Source organism: Perca flavescens, chromosome 19 (assembly GCF_004354835.1).
Source record: "Perca flavescens isolate YP-PL-M2 chromosome 19, PFLA_1.0, whole genome shotgun sequence".
NCBI classification, from domain to species: Eukaryota; Metazoa; Chordata; class Actinopteri; order Perciformes; family Percidae; genus Perca; species Perca flavescens.
In genome coordinates this window covers 26,148,596-26,171,646 of record NC_041349.1, presented here as the reverse complement: position 1 = coordinate 26,171,646, position 23,051 = coordinate 26,148,596, and the positions used below count along the sequence as shown (strand labels likewise).

The 23,051-nt window shown below is 40.4% G+C and overlaps 2 protein-coding genes and 1 pseudogene across 2 annotated transcripts; all 3 read right to left on the bottom strand.

The window, feature by feature from the left end:
- Positions 1-3,177: 3,177 nt before the first annotated feature.
- Positions 3,178-5,978, bottom strand: LOC114574002 (uncharacterized). The gene is made up of 5 exons (XM_028606277.1): positions 5,899-5,978; positions 5,071-5,763; positions 4,220-4,336; positions 3,626-3,663; positions 3,178-3,297 (listed from the first exon to the last, which is right to left on the bottom strand). The coding sequence occupies exons 1-5, from the start codon at positions 5,951-5,953 to the stop codon at positions 3,178-3,180; spliced, it is 1,023 nt and encodes a 340-aa protein (XP_028462078.1). The 5' UTR covers positions 5,954-5,978.
- Positions 5,979-8,621: 2,643 nt separating this feature from the next.
- LOC114545432 (uncharacterized) lies at positions 8,622-12,858 on the bottom strand (annotated as a pseudogene).
- Positions 12,859-18,661: 5,803 nt separating this feature from the next.
- Positions 18,662-20,408, bottom strand: LOC114574004 (immunoglobulin kappa light chain-like). The gene is made up of 4 exons (XM_028606278.1): positions 20,349-20,408; positions 19,507-20,202; positions 19,210-19,335; positions 18,662-19,135 (listed from the first exon to the last, which is right to left on the bottom strand). Exons 1-4 carry the CDS (start codon positions 20,401-20,403, stop codon positions 19,050-19,052), a joined length of 963 nt encoding a protein of 320 aa, XP_028462079.1. The 5' UTR covers positions 20,404-20,408; the 3' UTR covers positions 18,662-19,049.
- Between the last annotated feature and the right edge of the window lie 2,643 nt (positions 20,409-23,051).

Below are 23,051 nucleotides of genomic sequence, written 5' to 3'. Positions count from 1 at the left end.
CTGCTTACAGTAATTGTGATGTTCCTTATTATTTTGTCATGGATTGGAGAACATAACACAAGATGGAGAACGTAGATCAAATGTAGCAGATATTCTCGCTAACCGTTGAGGGATTCAAAAGGGACATGTTACTGTAAAAAGTAAGTAGCTGTATGGTTACAGAGCCACAGTTTGATTCAAGCCGGGGACCTTTGTTGCATGTCACACCCATGTCTGCCCTTGTTTCCTGCCTATGTCTGCACTACTGTCAACTAAAGGCAATAAATAAACTACTGTCTTGTCTTGGGAAAGGTCCTTGTGACTGAAACGACCAAATAAACAATGCAGAGGTGACACGTGTGTCAGGAATTAGCTTTTTTTTGTGTAAATAAATAAATATATATAAAAAAAGAATGTTCAAACGTGTCAGCAGCAGCTTCAAGCTGTCAGTGTCTGCACAAGGTGCATTCAGGCACAGTTTTGAGTGTAGGTCAGCTGCACTTTGGCAGTACGCAGAGCCATAAGACAATAAAAAGTAGAAGAAAATAGACTCAAAGTTTGAAATTACGCTGTGGGTCACAGTTGGGTGTTGCTTAAGTAAAATGGTGACCCAGCACGTGGCTTGTGTAGACGGCTATAGTAGAAAGGGGGGAAAGAAAAACTACGAAATAGCCCTTTTCAACCTTGACAGGGAATGAAGGTGGGGAAAGTGATTAATGAGACACACCTGTGAGCTGGGGGAAGCATGGAGGAGAACAGACAGAGGAATGAGAGGCAAAAGAATTAAATCACTAAAAGTTAAATCCAGTTTTGGATATTTTTGCTGAAAAAAAAGAAGAAAAGGAAAAACAATGACAGTTTATACATGGAGTGGCAGATGTTCCAAGAACCGGCTGGATTTATCAGACTTTTTCTGGGCAACAATGTGGTGCTGGAAGTGTGCTGATCCTTTGAAACGGGTTTGGATGAAATCTCCAGATGGGATCGTGGACTTCCTTGATTCTGTTGGACCTCCCCAAGTCAAGATAAGTCTCATCTCTTGCAACTTTCTTGGCTTCTCATATTCTACTGCCTCTTCTGTTAATGTGCATTAGCCCTCATGTTCTACCCAAAATTCCATCTATGTTTACACTGCCCCTCAACCTGATCTTTTCCTTTTTGGACTGACCTAACCTGAACTGCGTTGTTTCTGAACATTTCCATCATGTAATATTATGTAAGGGCAGGAGAAAACATGATCACATTATGGAGCAGGGCTTGTGTTCTAACTTTGATAGAGTATTTTCATATTGCATAAATTGTTTAAGTATGCATCTATGAAAACGTTTCGGAAAGCAAGGTGTGTGTGTGTGTGTGTGTGTGTGTGTGTGTGTGTGTGTGTGTGTGTGTGTGTGTGTGTGTGTGTGTGTGTGTGTGTGTGTGTGTCCACCTTTCATCCAATCTACTTCATACTTGGAGGGTATATTGCTGGGTACCCAAAGGAACTTGTTGTTTGGAATTTGGAGCAGTTTGGACAGCGTTGAATATTAATAAATATGAATGAAACTAAGTGATGGCACAATAAGCTTGCAGCTTAAAGCTGTAGGGGCTTTCAATCAGGCATGTCTTCCGTGGCGGGCTGCCAGTGATTATTACGCCTATTTGGAAATGAATGCCTCCATATTTGACCTGTGTGTTTCCGACCACTGGATATAGCCTACTAACCTCATTACTGAACTTTTCTTCACTTCCCTCAATGAGCATGAGCAGATATCCTGCAGGACTATGACCGGACAGTACAAGTCCTGTAGGATATCCGCTGCATTTAAATGTTTACTTACAAGAGGCATTATTAGCACAATGTACCTACATTTACTTAAAGGCTGTTCAAGGTGAAGCTTTCAAGTCTAATATAATGCTAGATAGTTTAATAATGATGCATCGTGTTTAAAAAATTTAATATTTTGTGAGAAAAATCGGAGTTTGCAACGTAACCAGTAACATTTCTCTGCCAGGTAAACGGACATGGTAGTGCAATTTCCTTCTTCTGAAGTACAAATACAAAGTAAGTCAGTAGTAGTACAGTAGAAGTACATTGACTCAAATACTGTACATAAGTACAAATGTTGAGGTACTTTGAGAGACTTTACTCAAGTCTTTTCTTTTCACGCCACTTTCTACTGCGCTACATTTCAGAAAGAAATATTTTACTTTTGACTCCACTACATTAACCTACAGCAATTTGTACACAACCACAACCACCACCCAAATCCTTCTGGGCGGTTATTGGCTGGAACACTGTTTGTTATGTTTCGTGGTGCAGGTTGGCGCAGTTTGTTTTTGTTGGCGTTTGTGGAGCCTGGGCTGTCTACAGAGACCGCGTTTTTTTACAGTGTGCTCAGGGGACAGGCTGCTGGCAGATAGTGAGGAGATGTTTGCTATATGTGACAAAAAAATGTTGTAGCCTAAAAAACGCATGACATCGCTTAGAGTACCTTTTTACATAAGTAAAGGATCTGAATACTTCTGGTACTTCTAGTAATACCACTGGCAGTAGTTGAGTTGTATATTACGTGCTATGAGGGCCTTGTGTGAGTTATTTCACGGTACAGTGGCTCTGGAGAAAGCTGCAAGCAGTAATACAGGAGGCCAAGCAATCGGCCGGGGCACTGCACTATAGTGGAAACGCACCTTAGTCTTTACTGTAGGTGCGAACTGAGCACTGATGTAAAGACATCCTGCCTGAAACCGCACAGACGCCTGACATCTCTCTTTACCGTTACCTGCAGAGAGCTTCTTACATCTCCGGGGTTTGTGGCAGCATGTAAGAAAAAAACAACACCCTACAAAGAATGTTCTGTGGTAACTTTGGCCTTCTGTATGTACTGGACATGTGATGTCAAAGGTGCAGGGCTGGTTAGAATAATGGAAACTCTCAGAGTAGCTAAGCCAAGCAGCACCACAGAGGTGTGAGTGTAGTTCTTTAAAGTTGTGCAACAAGTGGTATGACAGTGGAAATCAGTGAATCTCTCCGGCAGTCAGAAGACAAGTGTTTTATTTTCATTTCTTTCAGTGGAAGAGCTTAGTTTATTGCAAGGCAAGCCTTTATACTTATTGAATTTGCTGAAATCATAAGCTTTAAAGTTTTGGGAAAATTCAAATGACCCTTTTGTCAAATGTGTTGGTACACAGAAACAAAGTACAGATACGTGTCCAGCTCTACTGCTTTACACTGGAGTACACGCATTCAGTCATGGTGCTGTCCCTCTGTCTTCTTGATGTGTTGCCGCTGTGATCCCTTAAAGCAGCGTAATGAAGGTTGTCTGCGTCTTCGCGTAACTGGTAACAAAATATAAAATGGTTATTCACTATTATTAAAGGAACACGCCGAATTATTGGGAATTTAGCTTATTCACCGTAACCCCCAGAGTAAGACAAGTCGATACATACCCTTCTCATCGTGCGTGCTGTAACACTGTCTGACGCTTCCAGCATTAGCTTAGCCTAGCACAGATCCTGCAGGTAACAGGTTCCAACTAGCCTACTGCTCCAAATTGTGACAAAAGTGACAAAATAACGCCAACATGTTCCTATTTACATGTTGTGATTTGTATAGTCACAGCTTGTACAAAAAACAACGTAACATGAGACACAGCCATCTTCTAACAGTAAACAAACTGGGAACTATATTCTCAGACAGGCTTGCTGCGAGCATATCACTCCACCCAAGTACTACATTCTTCCGCCTGAGAATATAGTTCCCGGTTTGTTTACAGTTAGAAGATGGCTGTGTCTCATGTTATGTTGTTTTTTGTACACGCTGTACAAATCACAACATGTAAATAGGAACATGTTGGCGTTATTTTGTCACTTATTCGGAGCAGTGGGATTACTGGAACCATTCACCTGCATGTTCTGTGATGGGCTGATGCCGCTGGAGCCATCAGACAGCATTATAGCACACACAGAGATTAGAAGGGTATGTATCGACTTGTCTAACTCTGGGGGTTACAGTGAATAAGCTAAATTCCCAATAAGTCGGCTTGTTCCTTTAAAGATACAGCCCAAGAGGGATGTGTGAAACACGGCAGGTGTTATGGATGGATAGAAAATAACACTTACCGCTATGTTCGGAGTAGAAGTCGCTGAAAATGTGACATTACACTCTGGTTGTGATACACAAAATGAAAGCCATGTTATTTAAATGAAATATGCACTCCAATAGTTGCAGTCAGATTTAAAGAGTAACGGTTACCTGTACATTGGCAGCTTCTTTTGTTCACCTTGTACACTGAGAAAGCCAGTAAAACACTCAGGATGGTGGTGAATGCTAAAGCTGCACTCAAGAAATAAACCCAGACAGGAGAGTCCACCTCATCTGTAGAGAGACAGACACCAGGAGATATTAAAGAGCTTTTAGATGTCTTCTCAAAGTTGACTATGGGATAGGGGTGCATTTTTTTCAATTATATTTTAGAAAGCCATGCTGCCATGCCCATTTGTACATTGAAAAGTTATTGGTTATTTTTCCTCCTAGTGTGCTAGCCACAAAGAGATCTCTTCAGTCATTTTGATGTAATAATTAGTGGACAGAAAACGCTTCAGCAGTGTGACGTATCTTCCAAATACAATACTCGATGCCAACATGCCGATTGAAAGACATATTGGACAGTTTACGTCCAGTGAAAAATCCTTCAGGTACAATACCCTTGTTAATCTTCCAATGTTAATTGTTTAAGTAAAAAAAAATCCCCTCTTTGGGTTTCCATAGAAATTGTGTGGCGAAGAGATACTTGCTAGAGAAGTGTAGGCATGTTGGACGCAAAATACCAGCAATATTCTTACATGCAATGCAAGGATAAAGATAGCCGCTTGATCAGGCTAACTCGGAATGCTGAAGCCTCATGATGGCTTGGGCTAAACTTTGGAATATGTGCACGAAACAAGGACTGTAGATTTTGTCCCCTATCTCCCACTGTGGATTAGCACTAAGGAACTACTTCATGGTCAGTAAAGACATAAATATGATTACAGTGAGCAGTAATTCCTAATGCCTGCATTTGAGTATTGTATTAAGAAAGACTTAACAAATACAATTAGAAAGTTACTAACCTTCCAAGTCCAGCTTGGTCCCGTCTCCAAACAGAATGTGTCCACATGAGGCAACAGCACAGTAGTAGGTCTCATGAGAAAGATTCAGACTCTTCATCGGCAGGTTGTAGACACAGGTGTGTGTTTGTGTGTTGGGTTTCCTCTCACACTGATCAGTCCAGCCTCCATGGGTGTAAATGAGTCCTGGCTGAGATTCTTCAGAGTTCTTGAACCAGTAAACACTGTGTTCTCCATCACAGGTCCCAGTATGTACTGTACAGTTGAGAGTCACAGAGCCTCTTGGCTGGATAGTCTCAGATGAAGACTGATGGACCGTAGCTGGGACGTTTAAACCTGAACCTTTTACGCTGACTGTATTGCCCTCACAAAATTCAAAGTCATATAAGTTGCTCCATACGCAGTAGTAAGTCGCTGAGTCTGAAATTTGCAGATCTGAAACCTTCAAGTGATATTTATCATTTACTTTGTACAATGAGAAGCGTGGATTGTTGTTGAATTCATCTTGAAAGGTTCCAATATCATTATGCCTATAGTACGTAGACATCAGCTGTGGTTTCTGTCCCAGAGTTTGCTTATACCAGTGATACATCATCGCCATTGCATCATTGTCACAGACGCATGGCAAAGTCACACTTTCCCCAACATTAGGTGAGTAAAAATGTAATGAAGACTGTTTGGAAGTTGTCATGTGAGCTGAGGAGAAAATGACACAAAGCAAATACACAAGTTCATTTGAAATGTAATGCTGTTGTGATGTGTATTGCAGAATGTATGGAAACATATGGTTATAGTTTAAAGTAAACCACAGGCAATAGAAAAACAACTTACCCATATTCGCCACAAACAGACCTGTGAAATACAAAGCCAAGTTCGGAGGTGTCATCGTGCTTCAAATGCTGTGCGGAATGACTTGAACTCTGTACGTTCTCCACTCTTCACAGAGAAGGCTGTGTTTGATTGGTCAATCAGATTTGGAAATAGTGAACACATGTTCAGTGCCCCCATTGGCAATGGTGTTCTTATCCACAACAGTAATGACAACATGATGCTTAAACCTGACCTTGATCAATGAAACATAAATCACATATTGTGTATATACAATGAGGCCCATGTCTACTAGCATTTAAAGATATTGTGACTGATTTACTGCATGTGGGCAAAATACTAACTGTTGTAACTGCTTATCATTGCTTATTGGTAACTACTTGCCACATAACCATAGGCATACAGCATTGGAGGGAACAATTTTCAAGTTATTCAAGAACATTTACCCCAATTTCAAATGTTATTCCTCCGACATTCTGCTGTTTGATCCATAGTTATTGGCTTTTTCCATGGTCAGAACACAAAGTCAGTAATCACTTGTGTTGGAAGAGACCATTTTAGCAACAAATGAAAAGCTTACCGGTCATTTACAACTAGAAATAGACAATGACTGTTCAATATTCTACATTGGGGTCTACTAAAAATGTACAGCATGCAGGGTTTGACAGGTGAAAGTGTGTTCACATAGATGGGTACATACTAGTGATGCGCGGGTCAGAGATCTTTAACACCCCCTCTCAACCAACCCTTTATGAGATCCAATCCACACCGCCCAACCCGTCAGAAAAGGATCACTTTTGTGATTTGGCAACAAATAGTTGAAAATGTAAAATCTGCAAAATAAATAAATCAAAACTGACAAAAAAAAATTAACACCAAAAGAAACAAGAATAAATAAATGTATAAAATAATAAACTAAGCAAGTTACATAAAGGTGCATAATGTTCATCCCAAGTTGTTTGCAATGCCTTCCTTGGTGACTATGTAAAGTAACCACACAGAGACATTGCTGATTGGCTGACCGTTGACAGTTAAGGAAGTACGCTACACATATGTGTGTCTTTTTTTTTGTGTGAACTCCTGCAGGCAATGAACTAAGGAGAGCTTCACTCTCAGGGGGAGTACAAGTTAAGATAAGATGCTACTCTGCTATTTTACTTCCCATTGCATCATTGCAGCGTTAACCACTCCCTCCTTTCTTTGTGTGATTATCTGCATTTAAGAACATGACTCTCATTTCACACAGCTGAATTCTTGTTTGCTCTCGGCTTCTGTCTGAGCCGCTGCACGCTGGGCCCCGCTGGCCACAGGCCGCTCTTCCTGTGTTCAAGTATAGGACTGAAGTTTCCACCAGCGGAAACCTGTTCTCACTAGTTCACACATGATGCACCACAGGAGTCAGAACAACAGTCAAATGGCAACTTTAAAGGTTGCACCCTCCGCTTAAGGGTATAAATAGACCAGAGGGGATTTCTGAGCATGTTCTACCTGTGTCTGCAATGCTGTGTATTACAGTTTGTTTGCTTTCTTTTGGCACACACTCAGTTCCCTTTGCAGCCTAGACTGCACGTTTGACTCCAAAATGTCCAGCTGAACCTCTTTTTTTCACATACAGTACTGTAGTTTGATTCTTTTGTGTTGTAAGCTCTGCTCTTTGTCTTTTGAGAAGCTTCCAGTGGGTGAATGAAAGGCTCTCTAACTCCAGAGTAATGTCGAGCAATGTGACTTTGCAACTTCTCACTTACTTTATTCTGTTGCTAACATAAATAGTAGCTATTTACTTTTGTCTTTCTTTAGACAAACTCGCCCCTGGTGACGTCCTCACTTATTCAGTGAAGCAGTAATATTTAAAAAAAGCTGTCACAGTCAGAATTAGATCTTTTGGTATGACGTATGTGTATACATACAAGGAATATGATTTTGAAGAACAAAGCTGGACAAAGGTAAAACATGTATGTAAATGAATAATCCTACATGTTCCCTTCTATTCTATATATCCCTTCTATATCTGCTACATTGAAGGGCCAGCTTGCTTAAATTACAATCACACATTCTTCCAGCCACCCCAACAGTATGCAATGTAGTTTGGGTTTTATCTGCTTGGACTTTAAATTACGCGGATCTATGATTCATGGTGCCACCGTCGATCCTACATGTACTTTTGTTACTAAAAGCTTTGAAACATTAGTTTTGTTATTCTACAGATCTAGTTGTTAACACCTTTACAACAACTTTATTGGAACTTTTTTTACACTAAAGAAATAGTCTCTATGTAAAGTTTCATGGACGTGCTGATTGTTGATTAAAAAGTCATTGAAGCCCAAATAATTTTCTTTATTATAATACAGTACAGCATTCATTCCATATTCCTGCCTGACAAATTCGGCCTCTGCAATTGATTTAGTTATTTCTTCAGGGAAAGCATGACCAACAATAAATGTTTACTGAATTATAACACTTTATTAATTCCATGTCACAGAAGTATGTTTATTGGATTTGGCACATTTAAGTCCTCAGTATTTAAATGTACGATATTTTGAGCTGCAAAGATGTGAAGTGGCTGAGTCACAAGAGTCGCATGGCACAGGGCCTTGCTGCCCCTGGGGGCTTCGTGTCTCCCTGGTTTGCAATCATGCAGATTTGTTTGTACATTCATTAATTTTTTTTATGCCTTTTTTTTCAAATTTTTTTCATTTATGAATTTATTATTAACCATGGTAAGATGGTTATATCAGGCTCCCAGCCAGAGTGCGAGCAAGGAGAAACAGCTACAGGAGAGCGCAACCGATTTCACAAACATGATCGGGTGTTAAGAAAAAAACGCATAAAAAACAATAACTTGCTAATGAGGGCAATATTTATTGGAAATATTTAGCTGCTCTGGTGAAACAACACAAAACGTCCCGTGATCCTGTATCATAAGTGCTGCAAATCCAGCATGGTACGTCGGACGCTATATAAAGCTGTAGAAAGAACATGAAGTGACATGCAGCTGGGCTGCCATTCCATAGATCAGACGGCTTATTATTTTGACACCTAAATAGTCTGGAATCTCTTTTAACACCAGAATACAAATACAACTATCTTTGACAATGCCTTCCATCTATTTTGGTACGTATTTCAGCACCATGGACAGTTCCACGGTACGTCCACATTTAACACAGCAAGGCACATGTGAACACACACACACACACACACACACACACAGGATTTGACTATATAGCTGTTGTAATTATGGGTTCTCCCAGTGTGGGTTGACAGTGATTCTTGTGCATGCATGTTATATGTCAACAAGTAGGGCCTCGCACATTAAGTTCGCACAGGGCCTTGCACCACGCCTGCGCCGGCTCTGGAATGAGTGCAGCTTTAACTATAGTCATGAAGAAGCTCCAGTGGCAGACTTCTTTTATATTTTCATACAGATAAAGCGGTCTTTGGTCATATTTCAAACTTGTGTAAAGATATACATTTAGGCATTCCTCCTCGTTCAGTCTTCATTCTCCCTGGTTTGTCTGTCTTCCCACCTGTCGGTTCTGTTGACAGTATCTGATGTTAGAATAAACTACAGAGTCTCCACAGTATTTCCCTTTAGCTTGTCTGGTAGGGAGGCATCTAGGGGCCGAACACACAGCTGCATAGGTTACTGTATCAGTAGTCTGTGGAAAAAAAGAAAAAGAAAAACACTTGAGACTGGCCATAGAAAGACGTGGTGCAAATCAAACCAATACATTCTCGATCCCTACTCATCTTGGCATTACTGTTTCACTTTCTGAGAAGCCCTTTGGCATAATTTTTCAATGCGCTTCGTTAGAACCCCTTTCTGTCATTTTTCAAAGCACTTGGACAGGAAACTTTGACATAGCTTTTGAACTCTCTGAGTCTGGACTCCTTGGCGTCACTTGTTGACGTGCAGGGTAAAGCCACTTAGGGTAAGTAAAGGTCATGGGTGGGGTTAAAACATGTTGGTTTAAGGACATGCAAGATAAGAATGGGACACCTCCTGGGTGAATCCTGGCCTCCTGGGTCTCCTCTGATAGTCCTGTTTGTTGTTTAGGTTAAACATGTACTTTAAAGTGACACATAGGACCAGTAGGGACAAGAACCCCGGTCTCCTGGGTGAAAGTCCATATGTTGTTTGATCTATCGCCCACCCCTGCGCAGATTTTTAAGTATTTAAAACTACCTCCTATCATTGGCGCTCTCATCCTACATCATCTTAAGTCACTGCGGTCAAGATGCTGCTATGCCTGAGGCCCCCAGGAAGTGTGCCGGGCTTTGAAGCAAATTGAACAATAGTGGACCAACGGTGGAATTGCAACTCTGGTCTGTCACATGAGGCAAAAAATATTTTTTGGCATAGATCGCCTGATCGCCTGGCCATTCAAACCGCCACAAAGAAATCTCTCTCTCTCTCTCTCTCTCTCTCTCTCTCTCTCTCTCTCTCTCTCTCTCTCTCTCTCTCTCATATAGAAAAGAGACAGGATGTGTTGGGGAAAACTGTGGTAATTTTAGCCTGTGTGTGTGGGTCTCTCTCTCCGTGTGCCTGATTGTGTGTCTCGCTGTGAGAAGTCAAGACAGCCAAAATCCCCATGAACCTAGTTGTTTTAATTTATATGTAACTTTGTTGTAAAGTATCCGGCTGTACTGTGGTCTTCCTGTGTGTGACTACCTGCCTGGCTTGACACGCTCGCGTCTCAGGCAAGAAATCCACAGACGCTCCAGTGTGTTTTCACTGTTACTTGGCAACAGATGCATCCGTAAATCAGAGGATACATTTTTTTTGAGCGTCACAACCCCAACGAAGTGACTCATATCACTATAATTGATTATTAATTTGATCCATTTGGTCTGATAGCATTTGTAATGTCTATGAGAGCCGCATAATTAAATGATTTAATCCTCATTCAAGTTAGCGTAGTGCTAAACCGGAAGTAGCTGACTCAGCCGGTGGAGGTCTATTGTGCACCTGCTCTATGGTCCGCACAGTGTGAAAGTGGCGCCGATCATCCCGGTAATTTTGGACTCGATGGCGGCTTTATGCGCCACTGAGCAACTCTCACAGGAATGAACGGGCCTCCACCTCATACGGGCATTGTGAGTTGGTATCTGACTGAGGGCCACTGACCAGGCGTCAGTATTTGAGGAGTTGGGAGTGAGGAAGGCTTGATCAAACACAAAGGTTAAACCCAGCTGATGAATTACCTGATTGCCTTCAGAAGATCCATCCGTTGCCTCTGAAGAAACAAAGAGAAGTCTGTTTCAGTTACTGCAGAATGTAACCAAATGTGTTTGTGATTCTGCTGCAGAGATACAGCTGATCAGTGCGGTTTGAAATACTTGTGGAATCTTTCCTCTGACTCTTGGAAAGTTTCCATATAAGGATGAGTGTCGCAATCCCCAGAATGATGTTTGACAGCGTCAGAGCAATCACAGTGGGACTCAGTTCAGATAGTTTGGTGACAGCATTTTCTGCAGAAGAAAATAAACAGTGCTTAGTTTGAACACAAATAGCAGGGAAATATTCTCCATTTAAAAAAAACAACAACATTTGAGTTACATATTCTCTTTAAATCACTTACTGTTGACAATATCCTGCAGTATTCAATATATAAAGGGTCAGTTTACCCAAAGTGCACTCAGAAAACATTCCCCTCTACATATGGTATATAGCCATAACATTTTTTTGGTTTATTTAGGATAGCTGTCACCTCATGTCAATACAGCAGCATAGTATTCTAAAAGATTGCATTCCGTCACAAGAGACTTAAGTTTTTTTTTAAGTAATCTTGAATATTTCCATTTAACTGTGTTTTTGTTGCCTTTTTTTTGTTGTTTTTGTTGTTTATGATTATATTATTTTCTAGGAATTGGAAGTACTTTGGACTACATCTCTACATGTATAGTGACAGTTCCTGTCTTACTGTGAACAATAATCCTGGTCCCGTTTCCAAACAGCGTCTGTCCACATGAAGTCAGGACACAGTAGAAGGTTCCAGCATCATCAGAGCTGAGGTTCCTCAGGAGAAGCTCGTACACACAGCTAGTCTCTCCACTCTCAGTCCTCCGGCAGCTCTTATTTCCAGAGTAGTAGATCATTTGCGGAGCAGAGTGAGGAGAGTTTTTCAGCCACGTGACACTAATGTGTTCTGCTGCACAGCGGCCAGTGTGAACAGAACAGCTGAGAGTCACAGAGTCTCCTGGCTGGACGGGTTCAGACTCCCGCTGCTGGACGCCAGTCACTGATCGGGTTCGCACCTTGGGGAAGAAATCAAAGAACTATGATCATCAGCATTATGTTCACATTCAGCTGAAATCGTGGTGCTGTCAGGAGAGCGAAGGAATACCTTGTAGCATCAAAAAGGTTCCCGATCCAAACTGAATCTTGTTTAACTGCATGACTCCACAGAAGTATGTTCCAACGTCTTCCCATGTTGTTGCCGAAATGCTCAGATGGCTGTTGATTATGTCAAATTTGACTGAATAATGGCGCTGAGAATCGTCAGGAAATATACTCCGATTAAAGAAATGATTGAATGCTGCCACAAGCTGCAGTCCCTTCCCTGTGGTGAATTTGTACCACACTCTTTTTTTCAGGTCACTCTTTACGTGACATTCAATAGTAGCCGAGTCTCCGAGCTTCACTGTTTGGAAAGGAACAGGCTGAGAAATTTCTGCTGCACCTGAAATATACAGACAGGATATAAGTGTGTGTCTGTGTGTGGACGCTCAGGAAAATATTACACAGGTGGATGTCTGTTACTTACACAAAGGCCAGAGCAGGAGAACATTCACAAAGTAAAGCCTCATCTTCGTCTGCTTCACTGATCCGGCTTCTCCTCCTCAGCAGTTGTGACTGACTGAAGCAAGAGCAGCAGTAGCACACTTAACAGATTCACCACTTGTCCTACATTCTGCCACCTCCGTCAGGTCTGATTGGTTTATCATCCTCACCTTGCGGAACATGATTTGCTAGTTCACATCTAAGCAAAAAAAACCACCACCATGGCCCGTTTTACATCAAGATGTGTTTGCACACTGTCTCTACAGTCTGCTTGCTCTGTCTATAGAGACAATAAGGCATGGCCTGTTTGATATTAAATGAAAGCAGGTAAACCACAATGAGGTTGGCAAAATGGAAACTGCAATTTAGTTACATACTTTCCAGAAGAATGGAGGGAACTGAAAGTGTGTCTACATGCAAAAGGCTGGTAAGAAAGAAAATGTAAGTATGGGTAACAGATCAAGATATCGTATACCTATGTAACAATGGCTGTACCATAGTACTTGGCTGCACTGACCTGAATGTGGTGAGACAAGGGGAGAAATAAAACCTTTCAGAAAAAACCTTGCTGCATCTCTTTTTTTCCAGAAACAGTGACCTTAGTTTTTTTAGAGGGACTATTTTTCAGTACAAAGTACTTCCACTTAAACCACAAAGTACCACTTAAACCTGTAACAGGAACACTTTTTTTTAAATACATGCTTCTGCTGATTTTAAATAAATTATTCTTTTCCCCCCTTATTGCATTGTGAGGAAGGCATAAATCTCAAGAGAGCAATATTGCAAATCTGGGACCCATTGATTCATCTACATGGTAGATCCCATTTGATGTAAACAATGAATTGTGCTTTTTGTAATTTGTGTGGACTCACTCCTAATAAATGCAATTTCTGATAACAGACGGCTTGAAGGAATATTTTGGAAATTTGAAAAAAATATGTATTTGCTTTTTTGTTGACCATTAATTGAGAAGATTAATACTACCACTCTCTTGTCTATATGACCTGCACTATTTTACGTTATTGTCAGGTTTTTTAGAGCCTCCATAAGGCAAGGCACTACACAAGAATAGGGTAAAGATAATACTTATCACCATTCAACTTTCCCAGTTGATTACTTGCGTTAATAAAATATTTATTATTACAAGTTTTTTGAAATTGTATTCTTTAATATGCACATTAAGCATTATCTAATTAAATATGCGATAATTTGCATACATTTCAAAAACAGCAATGTGAACATTGGATGAATTCTTATGTTGTTGACCCATTAGTCAAAGGTTTTTAGGTCATTTTGGATATCTCTTTTTATCAATCCATGAATCAGAAAATACTAACACAGGCCATGGAAAAAAACAAAACCTTTTTTTGCCATGTTTTTAGGAATAAAATGTTATATAAATCAAGCTTTGGATGATATAACAACAAACCCCTCTGTAAAAACCTGGAATATAGCGACATATTAGCCTGGGAAAACCCTGAAGAACTTCCAACAAATTTGAGCTCCGCTCTGCAACTCAGTCTGGCCAAGAGCCCAATTTTTCCAAATCGATCAATCACCACAGTTGAGGCGGGCTTTACACGATGACGATAGCGTAGCGACGATAAGTAGCTTTTTGTTTACCTTCAACATGACGGCCACCGAAGCGCAGTAACCCGTTGATGCCGCTGTCGCTGCTACGTCACCCAGATCGTTGATCTGATTGGTTGAAGGACTATCAGCGCCCAGAGGCATTTGAGCGGCGTCCGTTGGTGACGCCCCTTTGGAAATGGGCTGTGAATGAAAATTGTCCAGACCGACTCTCAGCTACAACTGAGGAGGGTCTGGTGTCAACCAGGCTAGCAGCATCATATACATACATTCATTTACATACATTCTCGCTCATGATTATGAGAAACAAAACATTTTGAGAAAACAGCCTTTGGTTGTGGTTAGGTCTATTTTCTTCTGACCTTCTTAAAAACAGACCATCGTAAACCCCAATACCGTTAATTACCGCAATTACATTAATGCAATTAGACTTGATATGTATTCATTTAACTTTTATTTAAAGTTTTACAGATCAGGACTTGAAAACAGAAGACAGTCACAAAGTATGAAGATGATAAAACAATGCAAAGTGTGTTTCTGAGCTGTTAAAGTCGACCTCTGACAGTACATAAGGAGAGACAGATCAAAACTTAAGAAACTTAATTTATATTTACACATGACACTTAAAACAACTGTATATTGATTTTTTAATTTTTTTTTATTATAATAAATGGCCAAATTAAGAAGATTGTTGAGGGGACAAATGGGGTGTAAACCTATGCAGTCACTGCAGGAATTGAATTGACCAATGGACTTGGACATGCAATCACTGCATGGAGTATTTGCCAAATTAAGAAAATTGTTCAGGCAGGAAACTGGGTGTAAACTCATGCAGTCACTGCAGGAATTGATAAACTTTTTAGGAATGGAGGCCACTTTAGGAACCTTTTTTGGTGTGGGAGGGAACCAGAGGACTTGGAGTAAATCCATGCAATCACTGCATGGATTAATGAAGGTTTTAGGAATATTTGCCAAATTAAGAAAGTGTGTTTGGTACGGGGGACTCGATTCTACTAAAATATGACACCACAGTATCACATCTGGGTGCTGATTTGTTCTGTCAGGGAGTCGTGTTGTCTGCGGTTGTTCTCTGTCTTCAACCTCATCGCCGTACACTTCCCCTCCAGAGCTTTTTCTTTGTCCGCCTTTTTAGTAACCTTCTCTAGTTCTTTATGAAGGTTTTTATTCAGCCGGTTCAAGGTGTCCTTTTCCACTTTCAGGGAGTCGTATGTGTTGGCCCAAACGCTCTCACCTCGGAGTGTGTCACCGAGCTCCTGAACTTTAAGCTGCAGAGCGCTGTTCTCTTGGCTCACAGCTTCGTTCTCTGACTTCAACGCGTTGGTTCTTTCCTCCAGAGTTTCTTCTTTGGAGAACTTTTTCTCCAGCTTCTGAAGTTCTTTCTGCAGAGTGTTGTTCTGGTTTGTGAGAACTTTTTTCTCTGCCTTCAGTGATTTATAATTTGCCTTTAAGGCATTCAAAACACTGATGTTTTCATGGAAATTTTGGATTTCCTCCGTGGCTTTGTTGTTCTGGAGCGTCAAGGCGTCTGTCTGTTGTTTCAGAACGTCGTATTTGTGCTTCCAGTCTTCTTCATTCAGAAGCTTCTTAAAAACATCAGAATGGGTTTTACCCAGGGCTCGGTTTTGTGCCTGCAGAACATTCTCTTCAGCTTCCATTTCTATGTAATTGTCCTTTAAATGTCTTTTAATCCTGAGCTGGTTGTTTACGACTTGGATTTGCTGATTCAAATTGTCATTGTCTTTCTTCAAAATGTCCATGCGGTCCAATGTTTCCTTGTACATGTCACGCCAGATGTTTAAATTGTTCGATTTATTTTTGAGAGCCTGGAGTTCCTGCAGCAAGGCAGCGTTTTCACAGCTCATGTGTTGATTTAATGCCTTCACGGCCTCGATCTCTTCCTCCAAATCGTTATCATTCTCGATCTCTTCATGCATCTCCTGAATCTGATGTCGCAAAGCCTCATTCTGCTGGCTAATCGCCTCTTTCTCGGCTTTTGCATCGTTGTAGGATTGCTGATGCCTCTCCTTGAGCTCCAGGAGTTGTCTTTGCAGGGCGGCATTTTGCTGGCTCATCGCCTCTGTCTGCCGTTTTAATGCAGCACACATTATGTCCACACTAGTCTCATTTTGGAGTTCATCCTGCAGGTAGCGAATCTCACTCTGCAGCTCATCGTTCTCTTGCCTCACGGCCTCATATTCTTCTTTGACTTCATCAAAGTTGTTGAGCCGGTTTTTGAGCTCACTGACTGTTTGTTGCAGAGTTTGACGCTGCAGGTCCATCGCCACATTTGAAGCTTTGGTTTCTTTACACAAAGCCTCAATAATGCTGTAATTTTGGACCTTGTCGCTGAGCTCCCTCACTTCTTTTCGAAGGTAGTCACATTTCTTCTTTGCAGCGGTTTCCTCTGTCTTCCCTGCAGTGAACATTTCCTCCAAATTTTCCCAGCCGTTGAACTGTCTCTGGCCCTTGTGAATTTGGTGGTGCAGGGTCTTCAGCTGTTGGGTGATGGCCTGTAGGCTCACCCTCATTTCATCCTGGTTGCTACCCATAACTGTCGGTTCCTGGCGGAGGGCCATGGTCTCGTTCTCCAAGGACTCCAGAGGAAGGACCATGTTTTGGTTGCAACTTGTGTTCTGCTCTCTTAAAGGTTGTCGCTGAAAGATACTTCTCTGTTTAGCACAGAAATATAGAAGCAAACTGTATTGTCGGTGTTGAAGAAATGATAATCGCCGAAACCGTGATGAGATTCTCAGTACTCAGTGAGAGATCGCCTGTCAACCAACCTTCTGACAGATCACTTTGATCCTGATAAAGGTAGAATGTGTCACTTAGAATGTTGACATGAAAGGCACATGCACAGGATGTGACATCACTTCATTCTGTTTCTATGATGCAACCTTTATGCAGCTGTTGCCTTGGTGACAAGGAATGAGTTGCATAATTGGTACCATAGGTCTGTAAACAGCTGTTGCCTTGGTAACACTGAACTGAGTTTCATAATGGGTAACATACTGTAGGTCTGTAAACAGCTGTTGCCTTGCTGACAAGGAATGAGTTGCATTTTGGGTAACCTGGGCAATAAAGTGAATGCTTAGAATCAAAATGTTAACTCTGGTTGTGCTGCATTGATTTAATTCATTTTTTAACTGATCATTACGAGTCTGCTGATGTTGAAGGAGTTATACTGTGGGAGTCGGATAATGTCACACACACACATATCATGTCAAGTCATGTTTTGCCACTCATGATCACAGTCCTAGACATTTGCCATTGTTGGACCATTTTACTTTTTACTTATGGGAACCAAGCTATGCAAATCAAATATTTTGATAATAAGTGCTGTTCAGGCCAGTGATGAGTAAAATGGGTATGTTGTCGGTCAGTCTGGCAAATATGCAGCCATGCTTAGATAAGCCATTACATTTGATCTGTGTGTGTGTGTGAGATCTGTGTGTGATGGAATCCTCCAAGCAGCTGCAAACATTGTTTCATTGAGTACATATCAGAGTCCAACGCATAAATTATGAACTGGAGCTTATATCGTACGAAAACGTATGCGCAATAATTTGTGTGCTAAACTACAAAATTACAGTGAGGTGCCTGTCGAAAGTTGACCGTCATGGGCGGAGACAGTTTAGTTTAGACACCAAACTGTCGAGTTAAGATTAAAAAAAAAAGATGTGGTTTGGATCTTAACACCGGTTCCCTCAAAGTTATAGGCTATTGTAGAATCCCATACGTTATTTACATGTTTATTGAAAACCATTATTTACAGACCTATCTGATTTAAATCCTTAACAAATGAAATGATTGCCTGCCCTAAGAAACATGTTAATAAGAGCTTTAAAGGTGCTGTCAGGACGTTTGTTTTATCTGTGTTGTTTACCTTTTTAAAAAGGTCAACCACAACATCTCTGCTCTGTACAGAAGCTGTACTCTTTACTTCTCTAAATGCCTCTCTGTGAAAATGTGGCTTCCTTCCAATGTGGCTTCTGAGAACCATCTGAGGTGATCTTACCTGGAAACCACAGAGCAGTTTAAAGTAGAATAGTATTTATCTTAATATGATTTTACTGGTTTTCAGCCAATACATTTTTGGTATAGAATACACATAAAGCTTTAGTCAGTTTGGTTTTGTATATAGTGTGTTTAAGTAAGTTTATATTTTCGTCTCCCCACTTGAAGATAACCTTTTGTGGTTTATTGGGCGCACGCGCGCGCACACACACACAAACTTAGTTTGGTCAATATTGAAATCACGATTATATTTAATACGATTACACATTGACTTTTGGAAAGATGTTGCATTTATTGAACTTAAAAAAACAGTGTACCACATACAAATAAACAGTGAAAACACCAAGAACTGTGAAATTTCCCTTAATACCTTTCCCATTGAACTTTTGAATTCCCCTTAAAAAAACAGTATAACTTTGTAATCGTTGGAGCTGAAATTGCGATCAAAATTGGATTAATTGCAGAGCCCTGATACAAAGTGTCACATTAGCCATTATCAAATTTGAACAAACCGTATTCATTTGCACACACAATGATGTAGAGATATAGTGAGATACATGTTATGTCTTAAGAAAAGCTTGTTTAATGAGATTACTGCAAGGTAAGGCTTTAGCAATACAGAGTTAAAATGTATAAATCGTTTTACAAAACCGCTACATTACACTATTACATATATTACTATACTAAGTGAGACAAATGTGGTCATCATGTATTACCCAGAGACAGAGATAAAACATGGCCAGCTCTACTGCTTCACACTAAAGTACACACATTCAGTCCAGGTGTCGTCTCTCTGTGTCTTTGATGCGTTCATCTTTGTTTCGGAGGAATCTGAAAAACAGAAAAACTCACTACCATGCCATGATCAGTGAGTACATGCTGTAGATACAAATAGTACTACTAACCTGCACACAGGCAGTGGTTTCTGTTGTTCATCATACACATTAAGAAAGCCAGTAAAACACTCAGGATGGTGGTGAATGTCGAAGTTCCACTCAAGAAATACACCAAGACAGGAGAGTACACCTTATCTGTAGAGAGACGGACATCAGGAGACATTACAGAGCAGCTTTTATATCACTCTGTTTAGATGAGACAACCTGCGCTGCAACAAAAACTCCCCAAAGACAAACCCTTAAATCTGGAAGCTAATTTCTTCTCTTTAATACTTATCAATTGATATCTGCTAGAAAGTTCCTTACCTTCTAACTCCAGCTTGGTCCCGTTTCCAAACAGAATGTGTCCACATGAGGCAACAGCACAGTAGTAGGTCCCAGCATGAGAAAGATTCAGACTCTTTATCGGCAGCTTGTAGACACAGGTGTGTGTTTGTGTGTTGTTTTTCCTCTCACACTGATCATTCCTGCCTCCATGGGTGTAAATGAGTCCTGGCTGAGATTCTTCAGAGTTCTTGAACCAGTAAACACTGTGTTCTCCATCACAGGTCCCAGTGTGTATTGTACAGTCCAGAGTCACAGAGCCTCCTGGCTGGATGTTCTCAGATGCTGACTGATGGACCCAAGCTGGGTCCTTCAAACCTGAACCTTTTACATTGATAATAGTGCCCTCTGCAAAGTCCAAGACAACTGCATTGCTAGTTGCACAGTAGTAAGTAGCCGAGTCTGAGATGTTTAAATCAAAAATTGTCAAGTTGTTGTCTTTAGGATCCAATGTGAAGCGTGAATTGTTCTTAAATTCATTATAAAAAGTGATTCTTATACCATACATATAGAAGGTTGAGATGAGTCTTGGTTTCTGTCCCAGAGTTTGCTTATACCAGTACAGCCATGCAGCTTCACCTTCACAGAAACATCCCAGAGTTACCTTGTCTCCAACACTAGCTGATACAAAACGTCTCTCTTGACGAACAGATGACAATTCCTGAACAGACATATGAGCTGAAGTGAAATAGGAGACCAAACCAATGCACAATTAATTAAATTAAATGAAATTGAATTATTGCAGCATAAAAATATTAGCATTTCCGAGAATAGCTGTTATAAACTAAAACATAGTAACTGCAGCCACACAAAGAACAACTGACCCATTTCTCCCAAGAAGAAAAAGGCCAGATACAAGAGAAACTTTGGAGATGTCATCGTCTTCGAATTCTTGTTCTAAATGAGAGAAATCTCAATCTTTTCTCCACTCTTAAGAGACAAGACTGCGTTTGATTGGCCAGCCTGAAGTGACACTGTACGTCCTACTTATGGAAACATGATCACATGCTCACTGTGACCTACAGTGTCAAGTTTGGTTGATGAGATTCACATGGTGTGAGGTATATAAAGAAAATAATGACTCTTTACCTTGGTATCATATTTAACATTGGAGGGAAATAAATTACAGGTTATAAGGTTTATACACCATAATGTTTACAGTGGAGTCTAGTCATGCTCAGCACTTGGCAGTGGGCTAACTGTCATGTCTAGAAGATAAGGTAACATGCAGGTCTGATAGTTTTTTCTGAAAAAAAAGCATTTTTAGTGATAATAAAGTTGAGTATTCATTAAAATTAAGAATATATATAGAGTGAGTCAATGCATTGTCTAAAATTAATTTTACTATGAAAATCTATGTTTCTGTGGTTTCGGAGAATTTTTCTGAACTTACCCAACTTTAAAATACTTTAAAGCTATAGTGCATAGTTTCTGTCCTCCCCATGAGGAATTCTAAGTAATGACCATAAAACTGTCGGCGCGACCACGTGAAACAAGCCTTCTGTGATCGCGTACGCGCCCCCACCCCTCCTCCACGCAGTTGCTAGTATGCAAGGAGGACGACATGATGGACTCTTCAGAAGAGGTAATTATCTTCACTCGAGTTTCTGCTCAGGTTCTTGATAGGCAGCTTGTAGACACAGGTGTGTGTTTGTGTGTTGGTTTTTCTCTCACACTGATCAGTCCTGCCTCCATGGGTGTAAATGAGTCCTGGCTGAGATTCTTCTGACTTCTTAAACCAGTAAATACTGTGTTCTCCATCACAGGTCCCAGTGTGTACTGTACAGTCCAGAGTCACAGAGCCTCCTGATTCATCATGAAATGTTCCATTTGTTTCAAACTTGTAGAAAGTAGAGATGAGCCGTGGTTTCTGTCCCAGAGTTTGCTTATACCAGTAAAACCTTGAAGCAACATCGCCTTTATAGAAACATCTCAAAGTAAAGTTATCCCCAGTTTTAGCTGATACTAAACCACTCTCTTGATGAAGAGATGAGGAGAGTTTCGGATCAGTTGTCTGAGCTGTAGTGATAGGAGAGAGAAAGCAAATGCACCTTATTAACACGTGAAAAACATAACTAATATCAGAACTAATGTCATGAGTAGTAGCTTAACAAATTCAAACTTGCATTCACAAAAAATACAACTCACCAACTTTTCCGAAGAACAAACATGTCAGAAAAGTTTTTGGAGACGTCATTGTGTTCAAATTGTAGTGCTGAATGAAAAGAATCTGCATTTTGTCTCCACTCTCCAGAGACAAGGAAGCGTTTGACGGGCCAACAAATTCATTATGAAGGAAACCCAATCATGTGCTCTCTGTGTGACGTATACTGCCAAGTCTAGCTCTTGAAAAAAATAAATTTACCGCAGGCAACATCACTTGTTAAACATCATGTACTCACACCTCACACCTTTACTCACTTTAAAGTCGTGGTTTTTGTCTGTTTCGGAAACACCAGTTTACCATAGACTGCAGTTTGCTTATGCTTAACCTTTGTCAATGAAACAAGAGAGCAAATAACATGCAGGCATATTTATTTATTAAAATCCACTAAGAACACAGCATGGTAATCATTTGTAAGAGTTTTTTTGTTACATTTGCTGAATACAGATGGCTCTGGTCCTCTGATAGAAGGCTCAGTGATGAAGCAAACTAAAACTTAACATTAACCTCCTCTAAAGTTATGACTAATACACTGCCTAATTCATTTAAAGGTGTGTTGATTCCACCTCCGTGTTTCTACCAGCTAATCTATGATATTAACATTCCTGACCTCTGTAATGTTTTCTAATCCAGAGCAGATATGCTGTCTGCTTTTCTCTGATCTGAAGCAAATGTCACTTCCTCCCAGACCTTTCTTAGAACCACCTGAGGCCCCTCTTACCTGGAAACCACAGAGCAGCTTACACAAGTAGAATTGTAAATCTCTCAGTGCTATATATATATATATACTTCCTGGTTTTATGTGACGCCATGTATGTTAAAAACCCCAATAAAAAATAAAAAAATACTTTTATATAGCTCTTTATAAAAATAAGTCTACAAAGTGCTTCACAGACATCAAAACTCCAAAAATTATCTTAATATTCATGAACATCCTTAGCTTGTCTTTTGTCATTTACATTTTCCTCACCACAATATTATCATTTATAGTTTGCACACGTACACAGACACACACGTACACACACATACTGGACATACACACACAAACCCACATACTGTATACACACACATACACACTTCCTTTATACACACACATACTGTACACAAACACACACACACACACACACACACACACGCACTGTATACACACACACACACATACTGTACACATACACGTACTGTACACACACACTCTCTCTCTCTCTCTCTCTCTCTCTCTCTCTTTCTCTCTCTCTCAAGCTCAATATTTCAGAGTAGTTCAGAACAAAGCCTTACAAAACCATAGAGAGATTTTGTCATTACACGGCCGACCGCATGGAAACATTAAAAAGAGTTTGGGTTTGTGGCACGCCATCAACACAAT